The sequence below is a fragment of the Mandrillus leucophaeus genome, unplaced genomic scaffold (assembly GCF_000951045.1).
Source record: "Mandrillus leucophaeus isolate KB7577 unplaced genomic scaffold, Mleu.le_1.0 Scaffold1225, whole genome shotgun sequence".
In the NCBI taxonomy this organism is placed as follows: domain Eukaryota; kingdom Metazoa; phylum Chordata; class Mammalia; order Primates; family Cercopithecidae; genus Mandrillus; species Mandrillus leucophaeus.
In genome coordinates this window covers 806,984-828,541 of record NW_012100599.1, presented here as the reverse complement: position 1 = coordinate 828,541, position 21,558 = coordinate 806,984, and the positions used below count along the sequence as shown (strand labels likewise).

At 38.7% G+C, this 21,558-nt stretch overlaps 1 protein-coding gene across 1 annotated transcript in view; it reads right to left on the bottom strand.

Moving 5' to 3' along the window:
* Positions 1–3,357: 3,357 nt before the first annotated feature.
* The window catches only part of LYPD6 (LY6/PLAUR domain containing 6), a 39,100-nt gene continuing 20,899 nt past the window's right edge, over positions 3,358–21,558 (bottom strand). The window contains exons 3-4 of the mRNA XM_011971467.1: positions 9,019–9,149; positions 3,358–6,822 (exon numbers count right to left, since the gene is read on the bottom strand). Coding sequence (XP_011826857.1) covers positions 6,655–6,822; positions 9,019–9,149 — 299 coding nt within the window. The 3' untranslated portion in view covers positions 3,358–6,654. The remainder of the gene's footprint in view (positions 6,823–9,018; positions 9,150–21,558) is intronic.

Genomic DNA, 21,558 nt, shown 5'->3' with positions numbered 1-21,558 from the left:
CTGGGATTACAGGTGTGTCCCACCATGCCTGGCTAATTTTTTTGTTTGTTTGTTTTTCTAGTAGAGACAGTGTTTTGCCACGTTGGCCAGGCTGGTCTCGAACTCCTGACCTCAGGTGATCTGCCCTCCTCGGTCTCCCAAAGTGCTGGTATTATAGGCGTGAGCCACCATGCCCGGCTGACCTTTCAGTTTTTTCAAGATGATGACTTTAAAGAAAAGGCATTCATGGGAGGTCTGATGGTACATCTCATGTGGTCTCAGGCTGTCTCACATCAAGGAGGATGTGTTTCTACACAGCACACTTGGTATTTAGGGAGGTGGCAAAACATACACAAGGTTATTAAGTAATTAAACATATTAAAGTCAAGGATGGGCCCAACCCTTTGAGTGTTTAACGCCTTTAAAGGCAGGGACAAACCCAGTGCCGACATGTGCCAGGACTGAGCCAGGCTGAGTCATGAGTGAGTCCAGAAGTGTTCTCTCCCACCACTGACATCTACTCAGCCCCTTTCCACCCAAAGCACCTCAGTGCCAAGCTTCTCAAGCATGATCCCTCTCCCCAAACAACTGGTCTTCACATGCCACTGTGTGATGTGGGTTGCTCGCTGTTCACAGACCTTTTTTATGGTTGAGAGAAACTAGGGTCAGGGGAAAGCTTAGCCAGCAGGTAGCTGTGAAGCTGGACCACCAGCCATCGCCAGGGGCACACCAGTGAGGGGGGACGGCATGTGCTCAGACTCTGGGTGCAAACTCTATGGGACCCAGTCACGCTCCTCTGGAGATGGAAGAGCAGCAAGACACTAAGTCTATTTTGAATTCTTCTCAAAGATGAATGGATTTATTGAGAGCATGGCTTATTTTTAGCCCCTCTCTTTGCATCATGGCTACATCCTGGTGGCATTTTGTTCATTTTGCCTAAATCCAACAGTTGCTTTTCAGATACACTTTTTCCCACTTTGACAACACAAGCCCTGTCACCACCCCAGGACATCAATGGAGGCCTGAACTCTGAGCATAGAGACAACACACGGTTTTGGGAGGCCAGTTTCTGACATGGGACATGCCATAAACCCCGAGAAAACCACTTCTGAATAACTGGTAAGGTCTAATTTAGACACATCATTCTACCTTTTTAGGCTATAATTCTGAAAATGATTATTTTCCCAGAATATTTTTCTTCTCAAATGAGAATGAAAAAGTCTGTTTCCATTAGGCTAGCTTGCTGTCCTGCAAAACCTTGCCCTTTTATTCTCTACCCTTCACTACCATGATGGTCCTCATGAGACTGCCAATCCCACAGTAAAGGGAGAGGAGGTCTCTAAATTGTTTTCTATCACCCATGTCTTAAATTACTCTGAGCATCAAAGAAGGGACATTTTGATGAGCTTTATCTTTTAACACAAGCAATGTGTCATTCTCAGAGACAAATGATCTGGGTTCTCTAGGGTTCTTTTCTCTCCTGTATAAATCTAAGGGGGTAGACTACCCAGAAAACAGATGTTTTCTAAGGTTCTACTTACTCTTTGTGACCTGAGAAATGGCTTTCTAGTAAAAGTGCCAGAGATGGATGAGGCCATTATGCATGTCACCCTGGTGACGTGTGTGTGTGTGTGTGTGTGTGGAACAGAGTCCTGGATGGGGGATCAAAATCCTTGTAGTATAAACCACCAGTGGGGCCTCCCAAAATCACTCCAAAGCTTTAGCTATGAAAGCTATAAACGGGGTCATGCTGATTAACTGAAGCAAGGTATATAAAAGTGCTTTGCAAATAGTCATATACAAAAATTATTCTTTTGGAGTAATAGAAAAGAGGACCCCAGATAAATTTCTTAGGCTCTAGATTATAGGTCTTTACCCAGTTTAAAATACAGTTATGTAGAGGTCCCCCAATCCAATTCCAGCAACTACAATGGAGTTAAAATTTGTCAAAGACAATAAACAGCAAGACAATAGTAATTGCTAATGAGACAGGCCATAATTTTTTAAAATAGCTAGAGAGAGTAAATGCTAAAAGTGACGGCTTCATTTGAAAGACATTTTGGAAATCTGCATTGGTTTTGTAACACCAAATTATGTCAGAAATGTTTATTTATTTTTTTAAATCATAGGCCGTTTTCAGTAGACTCTAGTGAAGAGTGCCCCAAGGTAGTCATGATGCTTCATGTCCATGCCTTACTCCTGCCCCAAGTTCAGGTGCAATCTTAGAAAAATATCTGAATCTTTAAGTTCAAGTGCCCCTGGTTACGACGAGAATTTATAACAGATTCTCAGTGTTTTCATGTACTTCACTCCTAGTAGGTAAGTTAAAGTTATAAAAACATTTGTAAGCACTCTTTAAGTATTTCAGATAAAAGATACTGTAACACAGCCAAGGCAGCACTTCTAACTTTTACAGAGCTGGCATGCCCTAAATCTTGTTTGTAAATAAAATAAATGTGTTAGGAAAGGGATATGAAATACATTTATAAAGTGAAGAATTTCTTTAAAACTCCTTTGGGAGGCTGAGGCAGGTGGATCATGAGGTCAGGAGATCGAGACCATCCTGGCCAACATGGTGAAACCCTGTCTCTACTAAAAACACAAAAATTAGCTGGGTGTGGTGGTGGACACCTGTAATCCCAGCTACTTGGGAGGCTGAGGCAGGAGTCTCAGTAAGTGTGAGATTGCACCATTGCACTCCAGCCTGGTGATAAGAACGAGACTCTGTCTCAAACAAACAAAAAACCCACATTAAGTAAACATGTAAGTCTGTATCTTCAAAATCAAATTTTCTAAAAGCACAGTCCACCTGCAGTACCACTGACATTAAACAGACATAACTATTCACGGAGATCAGCAATAAGAGCTATCTTCACGTAAGTACCACACTTTTAAGGAGCATCAGTGACCAACTGTGTCACCGATTCAGACCAAGAGAAAACATATTAATTTGTGGAAAAGATTTCCCTGGAAATTTCAAAACATAAGTAATTAAAGAACAACCAGAGGTTGGGCACAGTGGCCACATGTATAATCCTAGAACTTTGGGAGGCTGAGGTGGGAGGATTGTTTGAGCCTCAGAGTTTGAGGCCAGGCTGGGCAACATAGTTGGATTCTGTCTCTGCAAGAAATGTCATTAAAACCTAGCCAGGTGTGGTGGCACATGCCTATACTGTAGTCCAAGCTACTCGGAAGGCTGAGGCAGGAGGATATCACTTGAGCCCAGGAGTTGGAGGCTGCAGTGAGCCATGATGGTGACACTGCATCCCAGCCTGGGCAACAGAGCAAGACCCTGCTGTCTCAAACAAAACAAAACAAAACAAAAACAAGGAGGAGGAGAATAATCAGGAATCACAAACAAGCTGACATTTTTCAAGCTTGCTTTTGATGTCTATCACTTTACTAAGAAATATATAATAAATTCATTATATAGATAAAAATGACATGTACACTATTCCAATATTTGTTTCTTGTTCCAGGAGAAACCATCAAGAGGAAATCTTTTCTGGTGTATCATCATTAACACAACCCCCAAAATAGAGTAAGATTTAAAAATAGTTAATAGGGTGGTATATTTACACATACACACACATAATTTTTATATTTCCTGATTTACCAAAGACATGCTCTTGGGAAGCTGTAGACCTTATTGAAAAGTCTGGTCATCTTTCCTTCTTTTATTTTCTGCAGTAAACAGACTGTATGAATCATTTGGCATTGGTGAATTGTGTTCTATCTTCTCATGCGCGTATTCTTGTCTATACAACTAGAAAGCGAGCCTCCGGAAGCAAGTTCCCTGTGGTGCTAATAAGCCCAGTGCCTTGTACATAACCTGGGTGCATTAATCATTGATTGACATTTGCATTTGCAGGGAGGAGCCTGGTAAGAGACACTCAAAACCTTTATTCATTGATTTACAAAATGTACAATATTTACAAAGTTTAGGCATTAATCCCATATTGACATGAATGCTATGGAGGGTCTAAAAATAAATATGTGGCACATAGCTTAATATACACATCATGGCTCTTTACACTTAAGCCATTACCAATGGTGAGATTTAATGGAGAATTTAATGTGTTAGAAAAGTCAGATGACTGACCAGTCCTGGACCTTCCATGTGAATGACCTCCCTTGGCTCCTTGAGGCTGGAGATAGTGAGCAAATCACTTTCTTTCAAGAGAATTAAACACAAGCCATTCTGACAGGCACATGGGATGCACGCAGCAACATCTATGCAGAGTCTGCAAGCGCTCCCTGGGTGGCAGTTGAATCTGCACCACTGTGGAACTGATCCCTGTACATCAGCCAGGGGGGCTTTGGTGTGGTCACTTTCTTGTTTCTTATTCAAACACATGCATTACTTGGAAGATGTCAGTGGAGTGTAATCATGCACAAAAATGGTACTTGTAGGTATGTACAACATCAAATTTTCATTGTCTTACAGCATCTTTAGATGCAACATCAACTATCTCCTCTTTTAGCAAGAGGGATGAATGAGGAAGCCAAACCCCTACTCCCCAAAGAAAAAACATCATCTGGGGACACATGCAAATGGCATCCTGCAACAGCAGGGCGAGATAAACTCCACATGATAAGAGAGATGAATTCCCATGAAGTCAGGCCTGAAAGTATTTCTACGGGGATAATTCCACCTTTCCTCTTCAATCCCACCTCATCCCACATAACCTAAATCTGAAGGAAACGGCTTCACAACATTGTGTTTGAGTTTTGGTACCTCCATTTGGAAAGTGGAAATACTAGTAACATTCCTTATAGGATTCTTGCAGGGATTAATCCTAACTTATGTAAAGTGCTTAGCATAGTGCCTGGCACATATGAGGTGCTTAATAAATGTCTTGCTTTCTCTCCCTCTACTTTCCTACCCCAATTAAAAGTAACATATTGATAAGCCTAACAAACTCTGAATTAAGGCCATTTGATGCAATTTAGATTATTTTGTATCAGAGTTACTGCTGTCAGTTCATATTTAGTCCCTGAGGGAGTCTCATTTTATGAGCCAGAGACATTTTTCTATGGAGGGCAGATGGACCCTGACAACACTGTCCTCTTTATTAGCCATGGTTCTACCAAGTTTCACACAAACACACCCCAAAACCCTGCACAGAAACTTAGACCAGTGATGGTCACCACCTGAATGATTCCTGGACACCATCACTGAGGAAACCATGAGAAAAATCCTTGAGACATATTGCTCTTGCTCACATGTGAACTTTTTCAACACTGGTGCAAGTATTATAGATAACTTTCAATAAACATATATTAAAAGCTCTACCACTGTTGAAAAATACGTATTCTAATTTGATCACTTTGTTCAGAATAATGAATTTTTTAGAATATATTTTAGTTTCTAGTTATGCCTTACAAAAATAAATACTGTTTAAATTATTTACAAGGAAGAAGAAAAATCATAACTTGGGGTACCAAAAATACAGGAAGGATGACAAAAACTTTACCATCTACTTCAAAAATAATATCTAAAAGAAATAAAAATTTCCCATTGAGTCTCCTTGTTAGTCTTGCAATCACCCCACTGGTCTACTTTCTCCTCATCATCGCATTTTATGCCTTGCTTCCCTATCATTCTAAAGACAATTTAATGCAGATTCTTCTCCATAAAGTCACTGGGGATTTGGAAGTGGGAGCTCTTTGGCAGTACGAACTGCCGACGGAGTAAGAAGCTGGCTGAGCCACTTAGTTGGCCCTCAGAATGAACTAGGACTAATCTCCACACGTTTTCCTTTCATTCTGAAATCCTCTGTCTAGATTACCTATGGCTGAATAGAGCCCCATATCTGGGGAAAACAACTCCATCCTGGTTTGGGGCTCTGGACACAATTGACTCAGGTGGAATCTAGGATCTCATGAAGCAGAATTAGGTGCCAAGTCAAGGAGAAGGCCGATCTCACCAATTACATGAAGTATATTATATGAAGAATATATTATAACACAGCCACTTTATGGACATTGGCTCCATTAAGTTGGGGAAAATCCTCCTCCAGGCACCCCCACAAATGTAACGAACTTTTATGATTGCCTTTTTGTCTTCTGCACGGAACAGAGGGAATGTAATTCCCAGCACTGGGAGAAGAATGTTAAGAAAATTAATTGAACAAATGGCTGGAATTGTTGGAATTACTACTCTTCCAGGGACTCAGTCAGAATTTCCAAGGAAACAGTCCATTCGTTTTGGAGTCAATGTTTTAAAATTCTAAAGCTACAAATGAATTCATGACTATATTTAAACCAATGGTTCTTTACTTTTCTCCTGAAAAGCCCACATCTATACATGCCCCTATAACATACTCCTAATATCTTAGAGTCTCAGGACCTACTGCATTTCATGCACGTATTCTTCCAAATTAAGAACCCCAGATCTCGATAAATGCAGAACTACTTCTTGGAATGAAAACAAAGGTTTATGGTATGGAACTTGGCCTGTACTGAGAGAAGGCTTTGATGGGTCCTGGTTAGACTCAAAATGGCTACAATGAAGCATTTATTCCTCATGGTAAGTGGCAATGCTTGGCTGTGATGACCTCCAAGAGTGTTGTGTCACATGTGTGTAATTACTGTCAGGCCAATGACTCATGCAGGACTGTGGACCATCGAGATCCTCACGGATCGCTATTAACACATGGAGCCACTGAGCTGCTATAACATGAGCCCTAACCACAACCACAAGCAGGACACTATCACTGACATACAGCGTGGGTGCCTGTTTGTCTGATTTATAGGTGACGTCGTGGCAAATGTGGCATCAGTTTCATTTCGGGGCAGCGGCAAGTTACAGATATTTCCTTCACAACAAGAAGTGCAGACCTGAAAGAAAGAAAGAAAAAAAGATAATGAGAAGCCAGCATGTCTTGGAAGGAGGCAGGGTTTTTGAAGGAACTGTCACCCACATGGCAAGATGCAAGTCAAAATTACCTGATCTATGAAGGAGATGCCAACTCTATGTTCAGGAAGGCTGGGGATAATATTTCATCTAGAAGCAATCTGGTCAACAGGAAAACTCCCCAGGCTAAACTTCAAGAGATCTAGGTGGCCGGGCGCGGTGGCTCAAGCCTGTAATCCCAGCACTCTGGGAGGCTGAGGCGGGCGGATCACGAGGTCAGGAGATCGAGACCATCCTGGCTAACACGGTGAAACCCCATCTCTACTAAAAAAATACAAAAAACTAGCCTGGGGAGGTGGCGGGCGCCTGTAGTCCCAGCTATTCGGGAGGCTGAGGCAGGAGACTGGCGTAAACCCGGGAGGCGGAGCTTGCAGTGAGCTGAGATCCGGCCACTGCACTCCAGCCTGTGCGACAGAGCAATAAGACTCTGTTTCAAAAAAAAAAAAGAGATCTAGGTTTTGTTTCTGACACCCCCCTACTCATACGATTCTTAGAAAGGTGTGTAGCCTTCCTGGGCCTCAGTTATTTCGCCCTTAAAATTGGAATAACGAAACTCGCCCTTTTTCCATGAGGCTCTTTCTGACTACTTGAGGAAGAGAGGGTAAGCCTTCATTTGCTAAGTTTTCAAGTGAGAGTCAAGTGGCAACAACCCAGGTAATTTCAACTTGTGTACTGACTTTCATAGAACTGTTTGCATAAGTGTCTCCATTCTCATTGGGTGAGTTAATGTTTGAAGGGTTTTCATTCATGCAGCTATTCCTGCTTTACACCACCTTACTTGTAGATCATAAGAAAGAAAGAAACCCACAGAGTTAGTGCAAAAATTGTCTTGGGGCTACACAAAGTATAGACCAGCAGCTCCAACATCAGCTGGGAGTTTGTTACAAGCGCACAATCTCAAACCTTGCCCCAGACGGAGAATTAGAACTACATTTTAACAAGATTCCCAGGTGATTCCTAGTCATGGGATGGTTATTAATAATATTCTATACAGTCATTATCCTGCAGGGATTTGAGTCTTTAGTCACAGTTGACATGTGCCAGGAAGACAGTATAATGTTGCAGAGATAGACTCCAAACCAGAGGTGAGTTGGAATTCTGTGCCTGTTACTTACCAGCTGTGTGACTGAGCATATGACCCAACTTCTCTAATCCTTAACTTTCTCCTTAGTAAAGAGGCCACAGTAACTCCTCAGAATCAAGTCCAATTTGCTGGAGAGGTCAGGGAAAGCCTTTGGTTTTACTCAGTTTGAACCAGGAGCAGAGTAGGCAGATTATATTTAAAATTTTAATTATTAGTGTATTCAAGAGGTTGCTTGAAAATTAGGTGTCTGCCTTAAGAAAAAGAAGCCCTTACTGACAGTGCTGTTCCCAGGTATTGAGAGTGGACATTGCCCAAACCAGCAGGAAGGCCACCTGCAGGAGAAGTGTTCAGCTGCTAAATAAAGGCCAAGGCCTGATATGTTAAGGTCACAGGTACAGACAGCAGGAAGGCGAGGCTGCCTTTCTGTGATCTTTATATGGCCCTTCAAGGCTACCTCCCAAGCTCATTTTACACTGAGCGCTTTTGTACGTAGGCACCAGGTGTTTCTGTATACAGGCTTCTACAGGTACCAGGTGAAAAAGCTTAAGCAAACACACAAGATGGGTCTCTTGTCACCTAATGACTCAAGAGCCAACGGACCCTCGCCAAACTGACATCCCAGTCACAATATGAGCCCTACTTTACAGAAAGTTATCAAAGCTGAATTGCCTCAGTCCCCTTGTGATGAATGAATGGGGTACATCTGCAAAGCTTCACCGTGATGGGCATAACTGGTCCCTCGCTCCTCTTTTTTCTAGTAGCTTTATTACTTTCCTCTGAGTGAAGAAAGGGTTTACAATAACACTGAATACCCTCTTGATGTGTGTTTACACAATTTATATCAGTTGTCCTATGCTCTGGTATATATGTGTATTCTTTTAGAGCAAACACGAAAGGAAGAGTCTTTTCATAGAGCATAAAGACAGTCAAAAGGCAGCCTTCATGGGGGAATAAGAATCTGCTCATGATTACTGGCAGATGTCTGAAGAGAAGCAGCTGGCTATGTAGTACTGGTCACTTGCTCTGTTGCCCAGACCTTGTGGCCTTCATGCTCGGAGTCTCTGCAGCCAGTGGATAAGCACTCTTCCAGCGGGACGCAGCGTTTGGTGACTGAGATGCTGTTTCCTGTGACTTCCATTGTGTGCTGAGTGTAGCAGTATCTGGTCTCTGTCAACAGAGAAAATATATTTTATTTGAGATGGGAAATGTTGGCCCAACCTGCCTAAAAGGAAAATAAGAGGAGTGTCAGCATTATCATTTCAGAAAAGACCTAACAGCACATAAGATGTGCATTGCTTTGAGTTTATGTCCACCCCCAAAGACCTCCTTGGAGAGCTCCACTGTGCCATGGTAGGAGGACAGTCTTCAAAGAATAAAGATTTCTCTGCCCAGCATTATTCCCATAAACCAAGACACAATGGTTTCTCCTTGCCTTTCAACAAATTTTGCCACTGGACTGATTTTTATTTTTAGGGGATGAGTGGTTTGGGGGGGATGACTTAAGAGGTATAAGTCATAGCAATTTTAAGGAAGATGAAAGGACAAAGAGGTTCAAAGAACTCAGGGTTAAAATGAGTTAGGCAGATAACAGCGGTCCTCAAGGAGATAAAACACTACAGCAGTGGCTGGCGTGTGTGTGTGTGTGTGTGTTGGGGGAAGCAGCTATTCACAAGAGCGAAACAATTCAAAACTTTGTGCTATTGAGCACAGCTGGGTCCAGGGTGCATTACAGAGGAAGACTGAAACAATAATGAACATTTTTCCAAAACTGAGGAGCTTCGTTTCTCCCTAGCATGATTTCAGTGTCTTCCTAGGACGACAGATGAAGGCCATGAAGGGAGTTTCCAGAGGTCCTTCTATGTCTAATGAATCTGAAAGCTTGTGATTTCTTCCAAAATTCTTTGGGGGAACTTTTTATGTGTAATTTAAAAACTAAAGAAAAATGGCTTTGTCAATGTAATTCTTTAAGACCTCCAGGCAATGTTCAGCTTTCTAAGTATGGGATTTAGGAGAATGTTCTTGCTCTCCTTTCACATTAAAAAAGAAAATGAGTAATTCTTAAGAAATGTCACCGAGCTGTTTTTCATCCACATCTTGGACCCAACTTTGCATGCTTTATACATTTCAGATATTTAGTGGCTAATATGGAATTATGACCTCCTATGAGATTATTTATTAGGCAATAAAAAATCCCCCCTACCAGATTCTGTCATGATTTTGGCAGCTTTTAACTGAAGAACTAATGTCCAAAAAAGAAAGCATAAGAAAATTTTAGGTCCTGAGAATGAGCTAATACAGACCCATTAGCACATCCTGGAAGTCATCAAAACTCAGGGGTTTTAAGTCTTCCTAGAGACCCTCACCTGACAGGAATCCCAAATGGTTTCCAATTAAATTGTACTAAGAGCTGCCACATTCCCAGTGGTGATGCTATTGGTGGGTGTGCCTGGGCAGAGCGTGTGTCAACACCCTCTCCTAAATGCTGTCCCACACTGCATCCTGGCTGGAATTGTTAGTTGGCTTGGGCTGAGACTTGCTCCAAGGTTGCTAAGGGTCCTACGGAGCTCTTTGGGAGTAGGGTAAGGTCATCTGGGGAGCTCACAATAAGAATAGTTGAAAGTTTTCTAACTGGCAATAATTCTCCCAAAGCCCTAAACTATGTTAACATTGGAGTGATAGCTTTTCTGATGAAGATGAGGCAGCAGCTCTCCTCTTTTTTAAGCCTTTGACAGGTTTTGAAAAATGGAGGCCGGTGGCTTGGGAGATTTACCACATCTTCTAAGAGGACTGGTTTACTTCTTTGGTATCAGACTCGATGGACGCTTTATGGTCACAATAGGTTCATCTTTCCCACCCCCACCCCAACTTCAAATGTTCTAGAGAGCAATAAAATCAGGAATGTTCTTATCTCTTGTCTCCTCTTCATGCAGACAGCTAAGAGCAGCTGCCAGAGGTTTTACTGCTCCAAATATAAATCCGAGCAGATAAGATCATAGGCTTATGGAATAAGTAAATCACTACGTAGCTGCAGTTTTGGAAATTAGCTTTTTCCTCCAAGTAGTGAATTATCCTGTTTTAAGTAAGCCTTAAAATAACAATTGGTGAACTTGATATGACTACTTCTTTGTTCATATTTTTCTATCTTTAACAAAATATCTTATACATTTATTAATGGACAGTGTATTCCATTGAATGAAAGTAGATACAACAACTGATGAAAATAATTTTTCAGGAAAACATGCAAAAGCTTAATACCTAATAAGCTGATGTTTTGCCATTCTGGGGGTAGAAGGGAGATCAGTGCAGTAAGAATTTTTTCTTTTACTTCACCCAGTCCAATTCATGAAACAAAAATATACAGAGAACACTGCCCTCACTTCCAGCAGTACAGACCTCAGTGCTGAAGCATCAACCCCTCAAAAGCATTTATTTCACTTCTTATCTTACAAAACTCCTAGGTGAGTTATGAAATGTTAATGTGGAAAAAGGTTCTGTGGTTTAAGAAGTTTCGAAAATGCTCAAAGTTGAACAGGTTTCTTCAGTGCACAATTTATGAGAACCTTCTATATGTGTTGTGATCTTGTGATCTCCAACAGTATATTGGGGTGAACAGGCAGAATTTCCCAAGTAGAACTAGGTGGGCCACATTTGGCTTATCACTGGACTGGAGTAAGGATAAAAACCAAGTTTCAGCCACAGAGCATTGTTCTCCATGCATTTTGAAAACTCCTTGGGTTAGTAATGAGGTAATACGAGAATCAAGCCTGCTGATAACTTCACACTAAAAGGATTTCAAAGGCTTTTATCTAAAAGATAAAAAGATGAATTTGAATTTCCACCAGGTTAGTTTCAGTCTCTAAAATCTCATATTCTGCAACTACACGGTATTCCCAGAGGTTGTGAAACAAAAGTCTTTTACTATTAGATTCACAGGCATTCAACTAAAATCAGAAATGGAAAAGAGAACTTCATCAACAATTGGAAAATGTAATTTTTATGAAATTCACACCCATGTGCACGCACGCACACAGAGTTCATAATCTAGTTCTGAAATTTAAAAGTAACCCAAAGCTAAATTGCAAACTTTCATTTACCCACCAATATTGTTTTTAATAACAGAAACTATATTTAAACAAAACATACATAAGATGATTTGAATTGAGACATTACAAATGTCCAACTTTCTTATAAAAGGTTTTCTCACCACTCAATTATTCTTCACGGTTCTGCTAGTTTTAGTTTCTTCATAAACATACAGGTTGATAAAAATGACGCTAGAGAATAATTCTTCACGTGCAAGAAAATTAATGGGTGGAGAATACTTTAATAATAATACTAAGAATTATATTGAAAAATGAAAAGCCAGTCGCAGCTGCCTGCTCTCTCCCTGCCACCATTCCTTACTGTTCACGCAGCTCTTCACTTCTGCCACCTACTTCCCTGCAACGACTGTTCCTTCTGCATCAAATTCCATGCCCGTTCCCCATGTCTGACCCTGCAGGATCTCTCTGTGACTCTGGGACTCTACTATGGATAATCTCATCTGTGGGACTCTTCATCCTAGACTTCAGAGTTCCATCTTACAGATGTTCTCCTCATCTCTGGTCTCTCCACTTTCAACACTTTCCCTAATATGAAAGTCAATATTCTCCCGTGTTCTGTCCTTGAACCTCTTCTCACTCAAGTGGCCTCATCAAACTTCTGATGCCATGTCTTCAGTCTGACTCTTTCTCCTGAACTGCAGAACCAAATTACCAACTATTTTCTGGACACTGCCAGGATCACCTCACACCTAATGTGTCTCAACCCAATGCATTATCTCCTTCCCCTTTGCATCTTTTTATCTTCACATGTATCTATCTCAGGAAGGGACCTCCTGGTCCCTTCTCCAGTAACTTGAACTAGAAATCTGGAATCAGCTCAGACTTCTCCCTAATCTGGGAGTCTCCAAGTCCTCTGAAATGTCTCCATTATCCATCTGGTCTTTCCTATTCCATTTTCCATTTCCTCAATTCAGGACTTCATCGTTTCCTGTTTTCTTTGTCTCTAACATGCAACTCACCACACATGAAAGCATGAATGCCACCTAATCGTCAAGGAATCCTGATTGTTGAATTACTATGCCTATTTGGCCTACCTGAGTGGCTTAGGAATAGGCCATTGCTCTCTCTGCTCCTGAAGCTGTGTGTCAAGTGCATTGGAGTAACTGCTCTTCCCTGATAGAATCATCAATTAATTTCATTTCTAACTCAGAGCCTGGCATTTGAGACTTAGCCCTCATTACTCAAGGTTCTCCTTGATGGAGGCTCCAAACTATCTCATTGCCTCATATATACCTTGAGACATAGCACCACAACTTTTGACCATGCACGATGAAAAATGTGCATCCTTAGCTTGGTCTGCATATTTTTTCCTATCTTCTACTCCTGAATGCCTGGTATTCTTCAAGGCTCAATCCAAATGTGATAAATTCTGTGAAACCTTCCTGATCTTCCTCCCAACCAGGTCAGTGTTATCTCTCTTCTCCATGTTGCCCCAGTCCTTCTTAACTTTCTCATTTGGGGTATCTGGATTTCCTTTTAGATCCAAGTTTCTGATCAAAACAGTTGACCTTTTGTTTTTAAACTTTTTTTAAAATTTCACCTATTATTTTGAGATAACTGTAGATTCCCATACATTTGTAAGGAATACTAGTAACAGTGAGATCCTCTACACCCTTTACCTAGTTTCCCCAAATGGTAACAACTGCAAAACTATGGTATAATATCACAACTGTGATACTAACATTAACCCAGTCAAGATAAAGAACATCTTCACAGCCATAACCATCCCTCATGTTGACCTTTTATAGTCACACCCTCTTCCCTCCTGCTCCCACCCCTTCCCTAAGCCTTGGCAACCACTAAACAGTACTGCATTTCTATAATTTTGTCATTTTGAGAATGTTATATAAATGAGTCACATACGTAATATTTTGGAATTGGGCATTTTCACTCAATCTCATTCACTGGGTTTGTTAATTTTTAAGAGTTTGTTAACTTTTATTGCTGAGTAGTATTCCACAGTATAGATGTTGAAAGGACATCCAGGTTTGTTTCCAGTTTAGAGATATTATTAATAAAGCTACTATGAACATTTGTGTAGAGGTTTCTGTGTGAATATAAGTTTTTACTTCTCTGTATGACTGACCAGAAGTGAAATTGCTGGGTTACATGGTAGTTGCATGTTTAGTTGTTTAAGAAACTGTCAAGCTGCTTTCCAGAGTGGCTATGCCATTTTACATTCCTGCCAACAACGTATGAGTGACGTAGTTTCTCCTCCTTTTTACTAGCATGTGGCATTTTTCCTATTCTTTATTTTAGGTATTCTGATAGAAGTACAGTAATATCTCATGCTTGAAATTTGCATTTCCCTTATGGCTAATGATGTTACATATGTTTTCATGTGTTTATGTGCCATCTGGTTATCTTCTTTGGTGAAATGTCTGTTCATACTTTTCCTATTTTCTAATTATGTATTTTGTTTACTGGTGCGTTCTGAAAATTATTTAGATATTCTAGATAGCAGTTCTTTGTCAGATATGTGATTTGCAAATATTTTTCCCATTTCATAGCTTGCATTTTCATTCTCTTAACAGGGTCTTGTGCAAAAAAGTTTTAAATTTTGATGAAGTTCAATTTATTACTTTTTCTTTTATGAGTCATCAAGAACCTCACCTAGCCCTAGATTTATGAAGATTTTTTTCTATTTTTTCCTAAATGAGATATGTTTTTATATTTCACATTTAAGTCTGTGACTTACTTTAACTTTTGTAAAAGGTGTGAGACTTGGGCTAAGATTCATTTTTTGCCTGTGAATGTCCAGTTCCTTCAGTACCATTTGTTAAAAAGGCTATCTTTTCTCCACTGAATTGCTTTTACACCTTTGTTAAAAATTAGTTGGGCATATTTTTAAGGGTCTATTTATTCTGTTTAACTGATCTATGTCTATTTCTCTGCCAATACCACAGTCTTGATTACTACAGCTGTATATTAAATCCTGAAATAGGGTAGTTTGATTCCTCCCACTTTATTCTTCTTTTTCAAAATCATTTTAGCTATCCCAGTTTCTTAACTTTCCACATAAACTGTAGAACACTTTTGTCTATATCTTTAAAAAAAAAAAACTCTTCCTGGGATTTTGACAGGAATTGTGTTAAACCTATATAACAATCTGTACAGAATTGACATTTTACTATGCTTTCTATCTATGAACAAGGTCTTTCCATTTATTTAAATTTTATTTTTTCATTGATGTTTTGTAATTTTCAGCATACAAGTCCTATATATGTTGTGCTTAGATTTACCTGTATTTAATTCTTCTGAGCAATATAATGGTGTATTTTAAATGGTATATATAAATGGTATATTTTAAATTTCAGTGTCCACATGTTAATTGATAGCATATATAAACACAATTGAGTTCTGAATTTATCTTATATCCTATGACCTTGCTAAACTCATTTATTAGTTCCAGGAATTCTCTTCAGATTTGTTGGAATTTTCTATATAGAAATCATGTTATCTGTGAAAAAGGACAGTCATTTTTTTTCCTTTCCAATCTGTATGTCTTTTATTTATTTTTCTTGTCTTATTGCACTGGCTAGAACCTGCAGGACTGCACTAAATAAAAGTAGTGAAAGCAGACATAATTGCCTAGTCCTCTGTCTTAGCAGGAATGCACGCTGTCTTTTATCATTAAGCATAATGTTAGCTGTAGGTTTTTTATCGATGTTATCAAGTTGAACAAGTTTCTCTCTATTCCTATTTTTCTGAGAGGTTTTAATCATAAATGATGTTTAATTTTGCCAAGATACGAACATGTGATTTTTCATGTTTAGCCTATTAATACTGTGAATTATATTGGTTGATTTTCAGAGATTAAACCAGCCTTGCATCCCTGGATTAAGCCCCACTATGTCATGGTGCACAATTCTTTTCACATATTGCTATGTTTTATTTGCCAATATTTTGTTAAGAACTTTAGTGTCTATATTCATAAAAAATAATAGATTGGAATTTTGTATTGTATTTTTTTTTGTTGTTTGGTGCTGTTTTGATCTAGTTTTGGTATCAGGGTAACTCCGGCTCCATAAAATGAATTGAGAAGTATTCCCCCTTCTCCTCTACTTTCTGGAAGATTTTGTGTAGAATTGGTGTTAATTACTCTATTAAAACGTGGTAAAATTCTCCAGTGAAATTATTTGGGCCTGAAGAGTTCTTTTATGGGTGTTTTTAAGTTATATAAAAAAATTTCTTAGTAGTTACAGAACTATTTATTTCATTTTAAGTGAATTGTGGTACTTTGTTTTTTGAGTTATGGTCCATTTCATCTAAGCTGTCAAACTTATGTTTTTGAGCTGTTCATACTATTCTCTTATTTTCCTTTTCTTAGTACCTTAATGTTTTTCTCCAATGATTTTAACTGAAAAAATTGTATGTCTTCATGGTGTACAATGAAATGTTTTAGTATATGTATTCTCATTGAGTTTTATTCTTATAATTATTTCCTGCTTTTTGTTTAGGCTTGTTTTTACTTTTGGTTTTTCTCTTCTTTTTCTACCTTCTTGATGTGTGAGCTTAGGGAGTTGATCTTCCTGTTTTTAAATGAGTGCATATAGTGCTATAAATTTCTGTCTCAGCACTATTCATTGTCTTTTTAATTTCCCTTAAGACTTTATCTTTGATCTGTGGGTTATTTAGATGTGCATTGTTTAGCTTCCAAGTGTTTGGTGATCTTCCTTTTATTTTACTGTCATTGATCTCTAGTTTTGTGTGTCAGAAAACACTCTGTATGATTTCAATTTTTAAAAGTTTGTTGAGGTTTGCTCTCTGGCCCAGGATATAGTTTATTTTGGTATGTGTTCCATGGTCACTTGAAAACAATGTATATTCTGGTGTTGCTGGATGGAGTGTTCTGTAAATATCAATTAGATTCTGTTGGTTAATGGTGCTGTTGAATTCCATATCCTTGCTTATTTTTTCTGTAGTTCTACCAGTTTTTGAAAGAGTGGTGTTGAAGTCTCCAACCATAATTGCAGATTTATCTATTCCTGTTTTCATTTATATTATTCTGTTGCACATATTTTTCAGCTCTGTTATTTGATGCTTATGTATTTAAGATTGCTGTATCTTCTTAGTGGACTGGCTTTTTTTATTATCATGCTATAATGTTCCTCTCTGACTCTGGTAATTTTGTTTGCACTGAAGTCTTTTGATTAATGTTTCCACATTATCTTTTTCTATGCTTTTAATTTGCTTATATAATTATTTTGAAGTAAATTTATTACAGATGACATATATTTGGGTCATGGTTAAACATATTCTGTAAATACATTTCATTTATTTTGTATATTTATGCCATTTACATTTAAGGTAGTTATTGATATGGTAAGACTTAAATTTTGTTGTTTTCTGTCTTATTTTTGTTTTCTTTTTCTTACAGTCCTATGGGTTACATGAACGTTTTTTAGAATTCCATTGTGATTTATCTACAGTGCTTTTGAGTATATCGCTGCACAGTGCTTTTGAGTATATCCCTTTTTAAAATTGTTGCTTAGGTATTAAATTATATGCAAAACTTATCACATTCTGCTGGCATTGTAATTTTACCAATTACAGTGAAGTGTAGAAAACTTACCTCTTTTAATGCCCTAATACCTTCCCTTGTTTGTAATAATTTTTTTTTTTTTTTTTGAAACAAAGTCTTGCTCTGTCGCCCAGACTGGAGTACAGTGGTGTGATCTGATCTTGGCTCACTGTAACCTCTGCCTCCCAGGTTCAAGCAATTCTCCTGCCTCATCCTCCCGAGTAGCTGGGACTACAGATACCCACCACCACGCCTGGCTAATTTTTGTATTTTTAGTAGAGATGGGGTTTCACCAACATGACCAGGCTGGTCCTGAACTCCTGACCTCAGGTGATCCACCTGCCTTGGTCTCCCAAAATGCTGGGATTACAGGCATAAGCCATTGTGCCTGGCCATAATATAATTATATTAAATAATCCACTACAATATATTTATTAGAACCACATTAGACAGCATTATAATTTTTGCTTCAACTGTCAAACATAATTCAGAAAATTCAAGAGAATAAGGACATTCCATTGTACCGTATTGTAGTATAAAGTATGTTTACCAAGGTTTTTCTCCCTTTCTGATGTTTCAAGTTTCCTTCTTTTATCATTTCCTTTCTTCATATAGAGCTTCCTTCAGCCATTCTTTTAAGGTAGGTCTGCTAGTGACAAATTCTCTCAGTTTTTCTTCCCTTGAAAATGTCTTAATTTCTTCACATTCCTGAGGGATATTTTCTCTGAATATAAGATTCTGCACTGATTTTTTTTTTTTTCTTAACAGTTGAAAAATATTGTACCATTGACTTCTGGTCTCCATAGTTTCTGATGAAAACATTTCATTCAACTGATTTTTCTCATATCAGATGTTCTTTTTCTCTTGCTATTTCAAGACTTTTTGTTTTTAGAAGTTTGATTATGTGTTTGTGTGTGGATTGCTTTAGTTTTATCCTCTTTGGGTTTGCTCAGCTTCTTAGAAAAATGTTTAGCTGCTGTTTCTTTGAGTACTTTTTTCAGCTTCACCCTCTTTCTACTGTTCTCTTGGAACTCTGATAATGTAGTGTTAAAACATTTGTTACAGCTCCATAGATCTCTGAGGCTCTGTAGAAGTTTCTTTCCCCTCAGACTGTTTTCTATGTGTTGTTCAGATTGGATAATTTTTATTGCTCTATTTTCCAAATTCACTAATTCTTCCCTTTATTCCTTTCATTCTGCTGTTCAGCCCATCTATTGAGATTTTTATTTCAGGTACATTATGTTACAATTCTACAATTTCCATTTGGTTCTCCTTTATATTTTCTATTTCTTTGATGAGATTTTAAAAATGTGTTTCAGGTGTGTTTGTAATTACTTACTAAAACATTTTTATTATGCCTGCTTTAAAACCCTTGCCAGATAATTCTAACATCCCTATTTATCTTGGTGTTGGTATCTATTGATTGCTATTTTTCATTCAGTTTGAGATCTTCCTGGTATGACAAGCGATTTTTTAAATCGAAGTCTAAACATATTGTTATTATGTTAGGATACTCTTGATCTTATACTCCATGTTTGAGAGTGGCAAGAGTGCCTCATTAATTCTTCCCCTGTGGCCTCTACTGATGACATGGGGTGGGAGATGTGTTGTAGCCTCACTGCCAGTGGGTGGTAGTGAAAGGTGAAGTCTTGACTCTCCATTAAGCCTCCTTTGACACAACTGTGGTCAGGGGAAAGTAGAGGCATCTCATTGTTGCTGGTGGAGGTGAAGTCTAGGCTCCCTAACACAGTCTCCATCGACACTGTGGAAGAGACCTTGTTATTGCTTGGTGGGGAGGGATAAAAATCCCCTTTACTTGTCCTTCTCTGATACAATCCCAAGCAGAAAGGTTGGGACATCTCATTACAGCCTGTTGAGGATGAAGTCAAAGCTTTCCATTCAGCCTCTGCTGGTATGGGGTTGGGGCTACAATTTTTTCCATAGTGTTTTGCTGAAGTAGAACAGCTATTGTCTAAAAGTTACCTTTCGAGGCTTCCCCCTTCCTAGTCCTTTTGCCAAAGAGCAAACTTTTGTTGGAGGTTTATTTTGCCAGTGTCTATCGCATTTTTAGAATGCTGACTTCCTCAGCTTCAAGTCTAGAATATATGAGACTGAAAGAAAACCTAGTGAACTAAGCACTGTGTTGTTCCTTGAGTCTTGAAGTCCCTAGTCTGTCATTTTCTTTACCCCTTTCAGTCTTTTCATGTTTTTGGTTTGTTTCTTAATAAATAATGTTCAGAATTTTTTGTTGTACTTAGCAGGAGGAATAGAAAAGTACATCTGCTCCATCTTTCCAGAAATGGAAGTTTTCAGCTTTTGATATTTTGGGCTAATTTTGTTTTGGGCACACTGCTCGGTGAATTGTATGACATTTAACAGCATCCAACAGCCTCTTCTCACTACATGCCAATGTCATGCCGACAATAACAACTAAGAATGTCTCCAGACATTGACAAATATACTTTGGGCAGGGAAGAGGGAATTGCTCCTGGTTGAGATCTACTGTTGTGTTGTACATTATAATCTTGAGAATCAGGCCCATTCTTGTGGGTGTCATTCCCTCCAACATATAACACAGGGCCTTGCACACAATAGCAGGCATTTAATCTCTAATAAACTCTGTATTACCAGCAGAGATGGATGGGTGTGAAGAATATATCTAGCTGAGCTCTTCCATTCAAAGGTGAACCAAATTAAAACATTTTAATTTAGTTCTATGATGTCTATAACATATCTTCCATTGCTGTATTTTGAATAGTCTCATCAAATTTAAAAGAGAAATAATACTACACTTCTACCAGTAGTGCAATTTTCACATACTATCACCACCTCTCAAAATTATTTGCCAGGACTACCAAAAGTAAACCTATGCATATTCTATGAAGCTAAAATTCTACTCCTCAATATATATCCAACAGGAATGGTAAGTCCTAGAATGTGCATAGAAGAATTATTCATATAAACATAGTGTAAAAAATGTCAATTAGTGACAGAATGAATAAATGATGGCATCTGTTCACACAACAATGAGAATGAATGGATTCCAACTAAATCTAAAGAAATGGATGAATCTCACATAATACTGAGCGAAAGAAGTCGAACACGAAAGAATTGTACTGTATGATTCCACCTCTACAAAGAACCCAGTAAGAGGCAAAATTAACCTACACTACTGGAAATTAGGAGGGTAACTATATTAGTTTCCAGGGTTACCATAAAAAAAAAACACACCGAATGAGTGCTTAAACAAAGGTTTTCTCAGTCCTGGAGGCTAGTAATTGAAAATCAAGGTGTTGGCCAAGGCTGATTCTTCTGAGTCCTCTCTTTTTGGGCAGTCTTTTCCTTGTGTCTCCACATCAGCTTCCCTCGGTTCCTGTCTTTGTTCCCATCTCTTCTTACAAGGATGCTTGTCAGACTGGATCAGGGCCCACCTGAATGACCTCACTTAGTTACCTATTTAAAGACCCTATTTCCAAATACAGTCTCATTCTGAGGTACTAGAGGTTAGGACTTCAACATACGAATTTGAGAGCAGGTAGGGGGAAAAGTGGGGAGGACACAAGTCGGTCCATAACTGCGACGCTTGGTGGTAGGAAAAGTGACTGGAAACAGGCATGCAGGGAGCTTCTAAGATGCAGGGCAATTTCTTAATCAGGGTGCTGCTTACAAGGAGTGTTCAATTTGTGAAAGTCCATCACGCTATTTACTATTCTATATACATATATATATAAAATACTTCAAAGTTCAGTAAAATTGAAAGCAAAAGAAAAAAAGAGCCCAAGATGAAAGAAAAGAGACTCAAGAAAAGGATGAACTACAAATTGAGTTGCAGATAAACTGAATTATTTAAAACTTACCCTAATTAGGAATTACTACAGTCTCTGCTTTCAGGCACCAGATTGTTCTTTTGGCTTTTCTGCTCTTTTTCCTTTTTTTTTTTTTTTTTTTT